The sequence below is a fragment of the Nelusetta ayraudi genome, unplaced genomic scaffold, assembly GCF_046127955.1.
Source record: "Nelusetta ayraudi isolate G7.1 ecotype Tasmania unplaced genomic scaffold, CSIRO-AGI_Nayr_v1 ptg000011l, whole genome shotgun sequence".
In the NCBI taxonomy this organism is placed as follows: domain Eukaryota; kingdom Metazoa; phylum Chordata; class Actinopteri; order Tetraodontiformes; family Monacanthidae; genus Nelusetta; species Nelusetta ayraudi.
Window position 1 is genome coordinate 10,939,803 of NW_027466061.1, and position 11,009 is coordinate 10,950,811.

At 44.8% G+C, this 11,009-nt stretch overlaps 1 protein-coding gene across 3 annotated transcripts; it reads left to right on the forward strand.

The window, feature by feature from the left end:
• Positions 1-3,567: 3,567 nt before the first annotated feature.
• Positions 3,568-8,991, forward strand: kcnmb2a (potassium large conductance calcium-activated channel, subfamily M, beta member 2a). Of its 3 annotated transcripts, XM_076020859.1 has the most exons (6): positions 3,568-3,822; positions 6,933-7,034; positions 7,446-7,568; positions 7,704-7,874; positions 8,102-8,297; positions 8,706-8,991. In XM_076020859.1, the coding sequence occupies exons 3-6, from the start codon at positions 7,510-7,512 to the stop codon at positions 8,988-8,990; spliced, it is 711 nt and encodes a 236-aa protein (XP_075876974.1). In that variant the 5' UTR covers positions 3,568-3,822; positions 6,933-7,034; positions 7,446-7,509; the 3' UTR covers position 8,991. The 3 variants fall into 3 exon arrangements, with proteins under 3 accessions (XP_075876974.1, XP_075876975.1, XP_075876973.1); XM_076020860.1 differs by lacking the exon at positions 3,568-3,822 and having other exon boundaries at positions 6,730-7,034; XM_076020858.1 differs by lacking the exons at positions 3,568-3,822; positions 6,933-7,034 and adding an exon at positions 7,265-7,308.
• Positions 8,992-11,009: the final 2,018 nt, after the last annotated feature.

Here is an 11,009-nt window from a genome sequence, read left to right on the forward strand (position 1 = left end):
CTGGCAGGAGAACATGTATGCAGGGACTCCGACATGCATTATGGCTGCCATGATATAAATTAAACCATCTTATGATTTGCGAACATACAGAACAGTCATTTGTTGTATGTATGTGAAAGTATTATATATGTTGCTTTTCAATTTTCAATTCTATGTTTTTCAATTCCATTGCATTCTGCAGATCCTTTTAAACGTTTCACACCTGCTCCTCACAAAAATGATCATTCTGAATGAACGGACAATAAAGTTTTCTGAGTGTGAGCCTGAGATTTGGGTTGTTACCTGCACCATCAGCGCCGTGTCAATGTCTTTCATGGCTCCCATAAAGAGAGCAAGCAGCAATGGGCCAACAGAGCTGCAAAACAAAGCACCACGTTTTGTTCTAATGTTTTTTTTTTTTTTTTTTTGTCAACATGGCCCCTGCACTTATCACAGGGAACATTAAGAACCAATAACAGAGCAGATGTTTGCCGTGGTGACTTCTATTAGGTGTTATGAGAGACGTGTTGAGGTTGGGTTATGTGTTTGCCTGCAGCGGTCTTGTCCCCCCCCCCACCTCCCCCCCCCCCAGTCCCCCAGCTCCCTCCCTACCTCGGAGATTTTGATCCTCCCACTCAGTTATCTCACTGATCATATGGCTCGTTGTCAACATCCTTGCAATGCGGCCACCACAGAGCTCCCCGTCTCTTATATTTGCCACACATTCACCAATGAGGGGGAGGCAACAGGGTGTTGCCACACATTCGTTTGTAAGAGCATCTGAAACCAAGTGATGTAAAGAATCAAACTCTGCACAAAGCTGCACAAGATAGCAGCTTTGCCCCCCACAGCAGAAATATTGTGCTTCATCACTCCCACTGCGCGAGGGTGTTTCGGCTGGCAGGGAAGAAATGTGAAGCAAAATTCCTGCTCGTCAGTGCCAGGCTTTATGCAATGTGTGCTTCACTCTGCAAGGCAAACACTGTGAATTAATTCACTCCTTCACCACAACCACCATTTATTTTCATCTTGTTTCTTATATGCATATATAGGGTAATTCACAGTTTCCAGTGTTTGTGACATACATCTACATACATGAAATCGTTCAGTGTTTTATTTTCATTTTTCCTATGGATCAATTTCTCACCGGCACGTTATCTGTGTGAATGTAGGGAAATATATAGCAGCACAACTAGACGAGGTCACTGGGGGTGCATGCACACAGGCAACGCTGATGAATGTGCACCGAACTTGTGGGCATTGTGTAATTGCTTGGATACTGTCACACAGAAGTGGCAAGCGAGCTTTATCAGCTGCCGTGGCAACAGAAGCACAGCCTTTCCATTTGTGAGTGTGTGTGTGTGTGTGTGTGTGTGTGTGTGTGTGTGTGTTTGCAAGGGAAGAAAAAGGGGAAAAAATGAACAGGAAATTTGTGGCTGCACCAAAGATGGAAATTCGTCCAATTCCACAAACCCTCTTGAATGAAGCGCTTGTGTTGTGTTCCGTAATGATTTGCAGTTTCTCATCTCCTGTTTTATTTGTGGCTATTGATTGCTCTAAATGCGTAACTATCAACTACGATATCGAAACAATGTTTGTTTGTTTTTAGGCAAAGGTGAAAATTCTGATTGTGTTATTATTCAGAAAAGCCAAATGTTAGGCTCAATCAGTGTCACCACATTGTAATTCAAAGATTGGCCAGGAAGCAGTCGTGTAAATGTCGGCTCCAGGCCACCTTGACCTACTCTGGCTGTCGTGCTGCATTAACAGGATTAAAATCGTCAGAAGACGTAGAAAAAAAGACAGGGGAAAGGGGAACAACAGAGGAGACTGCAGCTCAGCCTCAGTGCCTTCTCAGCATGAGCTATTTTTAGATCCCCAGAAACAAAGAAGCAGAATCGCCTTTCATCCCCTCTGTAGCTATGTCGTTTCACCTTCAAACGCGGCACTGGGAGACAGTCGGCACGTCTTCGCGCCTATGTTTAGGCCCAACCTCAGGCAAAAAACAAATGCGCTTCCAATCAGCCCGACAATCTTTTTTGTCCTCCCCACTCTGCTGTACTTGCTCGTGTTACAGCCTCACTGCAGGCTGCAACAGTTTGTTTTTCCCCACCCAGTTTCACCTCAGGGAAATGAAAAAATGTGCTCTGCCCCTTGGCCCTTGTGACCATCACTGGCCCGAGGCCGTAAGGTTGTGAGCTGTGTTTTATTGAGAGGTCAGCCTGACCGGACGTTGCCATTGTGGGTAAAGACTTTTTGTGAACTGAATTCATGGTGAGTCGGAGGCAGAACGGTGACACGGTGACCCAGTTGTTAGCGGTGCTCACAGTCAGATAGTCGTGGGTTTAATCCTGGGCCTGCCTCCTTTTTGGTTTGCATGTTCTCCCTGTGTCTGCGTGGGTTTTCTCCGGGTTCTCTGGCTTCCCTCCACAGTCCAAAAACATGGACGTGAGGCAAATTGAGAACTCTAAGTTGTCTGTAGGTGAGTGTGAGCGTGAATGTGTGTCTATCATATGTGGCGCTGCAATGAACTGGAAGTTGAAATGAAGTGTCACCCTGCCTTTGGCCCATGACAGCTGGGAGAGGCTCCAGCAGGCCTCGCGACACTGAGCTCATGCAGGAGGAAGTGGAGATAGGAAATAATGGATGGACGGATGGAAAGATGGATGGAAGGATGGATGGATGGATGGATGGATGGATGGATGGATGGATGGATGGGATGTGGAAAGGCTCCAGCCAGGACAGTTTCACTCCATCTGCGAAAATCCCCCTGCTGGCCAGACGACTTGTTGTGCCAGTTTATGTGGATTATTCTCGGAAAATAAATATGAATGGGTGGCAAAGTGGCACAGAAGGCTGTTGATGAGATTCCAGGGTGCCTCCAGGTACCATGGCCTCCTCTTACACTCCACAGACATGCACGTTAGGCTAACTGGCAACTTGAAATTATCTTTGGCCATGATTGTGGATATTTCCCTCTATGTTGGCCCCCATGATGAACTAGTGACTTGTCCAGTTATCAGCATCCACACAACTGAGTGCGGGAGAAGTGGTGACAGAAGATGGATGCACTGATGTGAACACAGCAATGCACGCCACTCAATTACAAAAATATCATCTAAGATAGCCTGCACGTCAGAAAATATTTCATTTAGACTCTGAGAAACTCAGTTTAGGATTTAAATCTATTCAACTGCAAAGCTAGCATATTCATGTCACAATACTATCCGTGCAAACAACAACAATATTGCTGACGAAGGTAGGCCGGACACTTATTTGTGCAACATTTAATTTTAGTTTTCTTTGAATCTATCTGCAGAACAAGAAAGCAAACAAACTAACAAAAAACTCCAAGAGCTAGTGACACAATCTATTGCTGGCAGTCAGAGGAGGCCCGGCATGAGCCCGCCTCATTTTTAGTTGAGCTGCAGAGACACCTTGTGGCCGGCTCAGGCACAGCGTCACAAGTCCTGCAGGGGCCTCGGAGTCCTCTCGCCCGTACATACAGTAGATTTGTGACATGGCAAGGCAGGCGCGTTTAGAAATAGCTGCTCCTGAATTCCACTGGGAAGGAGCCGCTGTCCTCGGGCCCGCAGCGGAGCCAGTTATTTGGAGGGGTTACAGTTGGAGATGCATTGTCCATCTCTCTCCGAGCATGTCGCCATTGTGCAGGGAACTCGTGTTACACACACAGGTATGGCAGGCACTCTGTTCACTTGGCGCAAGAGTTTAAATAAGAGGTGGGCCAGCTGCCGGCCCCGGGAGCCCCGAGCACACTTGCAGAGCCACCGCTGACAGTTGCAGCCTCAAGCCTGGATTACCATAACAAGTCAGCGACAAGAGGTAAGACTTCATAACCTGTGTGTATTACCAGCGGGGAGACTCTCGACACAGGTTAAAAAAAAAAAAAAAAAAAAAGCTGGAGGAAACCCCTACGGTCATTTAGATGTGCATAGACCAGACCATAAAAAAAGGAAAACAAGGCAAATGTAGAAGAGCAGCGATGTCGCTGAGAGCAAAGATCAAGTGCTCAGGAAGGAGCCAACCCCCAGGACACAGAGTTTTAAAACCAATTCTCAGGCTGAGCTGAGGCACATGGATCCGCACGGACACACAGGTCAAGAATGTGATTTTCCTTTTGAGTGTCTTGACTGGATAACAGGAAATACTTTGAACACTTTTCTTTTTTTTGATGCGGACCAATGAAAACCCCTATAAAATGTTTTTAACTTGTGCTGCAGTTTCATTGAGAGTTGTAGTTGTGATTTCTCAAAACATGTGCATGTGTGTGTGTGTGTGTGTGTGTGTGTGGCCCCGGAGAGTGTTTACTGCTCTTTTGTGGCTCTCTGCCAGCTGAGCATGTGACTTGTTGTGTGGGATCAAACGCAGCCGTGGCTCTTGACGGGGGAAACAGTTTATGGCCACAGGAAGGACACGGCAAAAAACATGTGCCGTGACGGCGTCCATCCAAAGAGTGTCAGCGACGCGGGCTGCGTGAATAAACACCTGCTCATGTGAAGTTTGTCACTACATGTCACACATATTTATCTCGGTTCATGGTCAATATGGGTATAAATAGAAATGTGGGATGGATAACGGCAGAGAGCAAAAATCCCCCACAGTCCTTCTCACCTCTCTTTTAGTATGTTATGGTGATATGTGGAGGAATTTGGAGAAGCTTGCAGGTGGAGTGGAACCCACGGTGCCTCACAGGGAGTGGGATGGGATGTGAGTCCACGGGGCCCTCTGACCTGCTGGACCTTGTGTCCGTGCAGCCGGCAGCCGGCTCCATGTGCTTGACCACATTTGAAGGATTTCAACACGTCCGACTCGCTGTGGCCTCCGCTGAGCGACTCGCTGTCATGAGGAGTTTGGGGCTGAATGACGGAAGAGGACAAGGCAGTGCAGTAGACTTTCTCTGTCAGTTTTTGCATGTTCTTCCTGTGTCTGCGTGGCTTCTCTCTGCTACTCAGGCATGCAGTCCTTAGACTGGGGGTGGACAAACTTTTTGACTCGTGGGTCACAATGGGTTCTAAAATTTGACAGAGGGCCGGAGCAGAAGCAGATGGATGGAGTGTTTTGGTGACCCTCCTCATTGGAGAAAAAATATGTCATGGGATGAGTAGAAAACATGTTTTAATGTTTAATGTACTTTACTCTTAAAAGATTGAAAAATTGATGAAATACAGCTATTTTATTACTGACTTACATAATTTTTTCAAGTTCGGCAGGCGGGATATAAAAGCTTAACAGGCTGCACATGGCCCCCGGGCCGTAGTTTCCCCAGCCTGCCCTAGATTCAGGTTAAGTCGCATCTCTACCTTGTCCATAGGTGTGGGTGTGAGTGTGGATGGTTGTTTGCCTCTCCATGTGGCCTTGTGATGAACTGGTGACTGGTGTAAGACACACCCCAGTCTTCTGTCATTAATTATATCATATGTACATATAATATAATAATTATATGTTTATATATATATTATGAATATATATTATATTTATTATAGTGTCTTGTAGACATTTTATTTAAAATGGTAAAAAAAAACACATCCACTGCACATTTTATATTTTTCTGTCCACATTCATTTAAGAAATATGAATTGAAATCCCACAATTTTTCTTAGTTGTCATTTCATTCAAATTCATGTATTTTATCAGATGCGAACTTCCCTCCACCATCAGTGGTGTGCTATCTACAATATAAATCAGCCATCGGCCAAACATACTCTCTTCACAACTCATATCTGCACCATTCTTAATAATGATATCAGGGTTGTGCTGAAGGTGCATAGGAGGACAACTGCTGCTGCAGGAGTGCAGTGTATGAATTTGAAAACCATTCTGCTAGAGTTTGTGCAAGAGCTCAGGCAATGTCACTAGCTGAAACCAACACTGCACAATAAAACACTGCAGCGGTCATGACGGGCAAACTTTCACAGTAGAGAAATATTGTGAGACGGCGCTTAAAGCTCATGTCAGTGTGACTTTGGTTGCAGCTGGAAAAATGGCGTGGGATGTTCCAGAGGAAAATGAAAACAAGATGAGCCCCCCCCCACTACTTCCTTCTTTGTCACTCAGAGCTTGCCTCCCTTGCAACATTTTCCCCTGAGCAGCTGGGAATGCGATACAATGAGGAAATTACTCATCCGAGAAGAACTTTTGCGCTGTGTTTCTCACCATTCTTCCTCTGTCACTTCAACACACTTGTCCTGGATAGTGGGGAAGAAAAAAACCTTAATGTTGTTTCAAGTCCTGGATTATTATTCCAACTTCTTAGTGTCCCCTTACATACAGGAAACTACAGAAACCAGCAACATGGTTTACTCACCAGAATCTTTTTATTTTGGTTTTGATGATCGATCCTGTATTTTACTCCCATTACACTGATTATGACGTCAGTGTTGTGCCATGAAATCTGAAAAAGATTTTGTGACGTTGCGCCACAGAATTCACAGTTCTCCAAATGTGCTTTGTAGTCAGCAGGATTTAAGTTTTTTCTGTTTCCCATTTGAATTTTGTATTTAACTAAACACGGTGCTAAACATGCTAGACGTGCTCAACCTGTACGCCGCTGTCGCCTTCTGGTGAGAAGGTTGTGGGTTTAATTTTCTGGTTTAATTTACCAGGATCTTTTTGTGTGGATTGTGCGAGAGAAAAATTTAATTTGGAGCAGTGACTCCCCTGCTCAGTGTGATATATGGATAACATAACAAAAAATCGCTATATGGCAAACCACTTGTTTCGACTTGTTTGCTTGTTTTGACACAATGCTTTCCAACAGAAGCCTGTAGATCCCTGGAGCAGGTTTTTTTTTAAATTTTTTTTTACCACCAACCCCAACCTTTGAGAGTGGCCTTTTGGTGACCCTGAACAAAAACGACTGCCTCACATCTGAATCAACACTAATGTGATTTCTGTCTTTTCTCTTTCTCTCTCTGTCTTTCTACAAATGGCAGGACAACCGGCAATCAGGTGGGACGTGTGCAAGGTGTTGTTGTTGTTCCAAGAGAGGAGCCAATGACTTTGTGTTGACAGCAGAAGTGCACCAGCCGCGGCAGGTAGGTTTGTCACGAGCGCCTCGTCAGCATTAACACCATTCATCTGTGCCTATCTGTCATCTTGTTTACCCTTTTGTAGCCTTTCTTTGTGTTTGCAATGGAGATGTTTACCTGGTGGAGTCCACCTTATCAGGGCAGCTTCCTGTCGCAGCCCTGCACAATATTCAGATATTCTGCCAGTGCTGTGTGTCGTCCACACAGTTACAGTATATTACATTATTTAGTCTCTTTTTTCCCCTCAACTTGTGTGTATCGCAGCAAAGATGCACCAAAGGTACCGTATGATTTGCCGCCTTACGAGTTTGCTTTAGGATTCGTGCTGTGTTGAAAATGAATTTGAGCGTGACAAAACTCTGGAGCTCCGGAGCTTCTTCAGGTGAGCTCAACAGAAAGCGACTTACCTTTTCACAGGCCTCTACGGCAATCTTTCCGTTCCACTTCAGCGGGAAACGCGGGACGAGCATCATCACAAAAGATGTTCTTTGTGGCGAGTTCCAGAGACACATCGGGCGCAGGCAGAGGAAGTGAAAGGAGGTAACGCGTTTACACCAGTGGCCCTACAAACTGTGTCAGGGTGGATTTAAGGGCCCTCGCATATGAAAGACGTGATACACAGCAATTTTGTGAGATCAAGATTGTGAAAATAAGTCCTTGTTTTCCATTAACAAGGTCGATCTACCAGAAATTCCGTAATGTGGATCTACTGGATAAAAAGAAGACTGTGACTGCCCTGAAGCCTGGAGAAGATCGAGCCATCCTGCTGGGACTGGGAATGATCCTCTCCTCAGTAATGCTGTACTTTGTCCTGGGCATCACTGTACTGCGCTCCTACGCTGACAGGTACAGGTCTGATAAAGCCTGCTGTGTTTGATTATTTTTAAATGTTATAAAGTGGAACGAGTTCATCTGACGTCAAGCGTTTAATGCACCAGATGATGAGTTAACAGGAAAAACTGCTGGTTTAAAACTGCTTTCACACCTCCACTGTCGCATGATTTTTGTTGCGTCAAATGAATTCTAGTGAATGAAAAAAACAGAAACAAAACAAATGTCAAATGTCAAAGCAGCGTGTGGACGGAGGAGGGCGTTTGCATCGTGCTCAACGCCACAGTGACGGCGGACGAAAACTGCTCCTACAGCTGCGGCTCGGACTGCTGGAGGCTCTCCAAGTACCCCTGTCTGCAGGTCTACGTCAGCGTCAACAGCACCGGCCGTGTCAGCCGTTTATCTCACAATGAGGAGACGCAGGACACCAGCTCTGAAGTGAGTACGGTGCCAGATGGAAAATACTGAGAGTTATTGGACCATTTCAATTGTTGACAATGGCAGTCAGATGTTGGGCAGATAAAATCGTGTCCTCTGCTGCACATTTGCACAGCCCTGGTTTAGATGGAATTGTTTTTGCATTTATTTGATTTTGTCCTGGTCCGGCCGAAACAGAGCAGAGTGAGTTGGCCAATGAAAGAAACTTCAACAATTTGTCTCACAATTCTATGGACCCAGCAGTCATGGGGGCCCAACAGGATTCTGGGGGAAAGTCCAAACCCATTGTTAGTTACAGGGGCCCCAAAATTGCTCGCAGCACCCATGCAAACATGAGATTTGCATCAGCATGCCGAGAACGACTTGAATGCATATTGAACTGCCGACTGTGGTTTCACCCCCTGCCAGTGCTTCTACGTGCCCAGGTGCCAAAAAGACAGCGCGGCCATGCACATGATGATTGTGAACATCTCGGAGTGGCTGAAGGTGAACACGCAGGTGCCGTGCTACTACGACCCCGCCGAGCAGCAGGAGACCGTCCTCCTGACGCGGCTCTACGACCACGCCGTCGTCTTCCACTCGCTGCTGTGGCCGTCCTGCATGCTGACCGGGGGGGGCGTCATCATCATGATGGTGAAGCTCACCCAGTACCTCTCCCGGCTGTGCGAGGAGATCGGGAAGATCAAGAGGTGAACACCAGGCAGGAGGTGCGGTGACACCAGAGGGACAGATTTCAACCAAAAAACCAAAAAACCCTGTGACTTTAATGAAAGGTATTCTCGTCTGAGGACGTGTTCTAAAAATTTGAACTTTCCTTTTTTATTTACATTGAATTTTCTTTTCTTCCAATGAATGTGAACTGAATGTACCAAAGCAGAAACTGTTGGAAATGCAAAATGGCTTTCAAAGGATGAAATACAGACAGTGGATATGCTTGTTGAAGATCTCGTCATACAAATTAACCCCAGCAAACTTTTCAAACAAGAGCAACACAAGCCAACACAGAGTCGCAGAGAGACTGACTTTACACACACACACATTTGATCATTTTGATGTCACAAAGGGCACTATACCTCCTCCAAGCTGCGGCCATTCCCTGCCAGCCAGGGCGTGACTGCGGCCTCTGAGGAAAGCATCAGTTTTAGCAGGACGCTGACGCGTAGAGTTTTTACCAGGAGGCTGCAGTCTGGAGTATTTTTTCATGAGTACTTGTTGCAATGTAATTGTAACTCTGTAGTCACCGTCACTCGTTCAGATATGTAAAAATGCGTAAATTTGAGTGGTGAAACAATCTGGGTCCAAAAATGTCGACGGTTGTTTTTGATGGTGGGAAAAATACAATATTGTAAACATGATCAATCTTTGTTTTCGATTCACAACATATTTTTTTTCTTAATATGGAATGTAACATGTAACGCATCTTCTGAAGTCACTTTATTTAGTGATTTATTTCCACTGTCTCAGTGACCAAATGTTTTAAAGGACTCTCAGAGCAACATCTTGCATAAATTTAGCCCAATACACACATGAGTATTTATTGGAGTATTTATGTACACACTGAACACACCAAACAGCAGTTATCCAGGGAGAGCATTTGATAATGCTGCAGTAAGTCAGAGTTTTATTGGCTGGCAACTATACAGTGCCTGCAAGCAGCAGATATTTAGGACAAAGGTCAAAGGTCAGTGTACACTAGTCACAGCTGTACTGTTTTCTGATCAGAGGGTCAGATGCTCCTTCTGGCCCCACCCACTAACGACAGTATCGACCTCCAGGATATTTTTTTTTATAAATCAAAGCAACTTCTTAATCCTCCATCTGAATGCTGCACCTTTCTGCTACATCAGCTCCACCAAAGACATCTGGACATTTACCAGACACTTTGTTGCTTTGTTGGATGCTTTTGGCATTTGAATAAAAAGGAAATGGTTGAATGAATCTTCACAGTGTGGGTATAACAACATTCTAAACATAAATTAAATATTAAGGTGAAATTGATGGCAAATAAATTGTGTATAAAGAAACGCATACAAAACAATCACATGCTTCTGAAAACATGCTCACTTCTTGATTAAATGTGTGAGTAGGTACAATGATACATTTTGAGGCCTATATTAATTTTTTCCATTGTGCTGTTTGTGGGAGTAGAACTGGATCATCTCAGAGTAAAGACAGAAAACACAGAGAGAGCTGCTAACTCCTCCCACTCTGCTCGTGCCTGTGTTCAATAATGCTGACGATGATTACACAACACTTGTTGCTCATATATTTTGCTGGGTTTTTATTCTATTCTTGATGATGTTATTTTGTTCAACTCCGGGCAAAGGACTCTGCATAAAGTTTCCTTCAAATGCTGTGAGGAACATAGAGTAAAGCGTGCCCTAAAGTACATGCGTTTTTTCCTTCACATTCAGGCGCCGGTAAATGTTTAACCGCTTCGGGCTTTGCGTGACTGCCAACAGAGCAACTCCAACTACGGTAATTGCATTTTGCCATGCTCCGTGCGGACGCCTCGTGCTCTGCCATAGAGGAGCCGTGAAATATCATCACATGACGAGCGTTCATTCATTTCCTTCTGGATTTAATTTAATGATGCGTTGCTGTCCAGGACCCTCGTTCACAACTAACAAAAACATCTATTTGAGAAATTACAATTTAAGAATGAATGAAATAAGATTTTTTTTTTGTGTGTGTATATGTACATTTGTATTT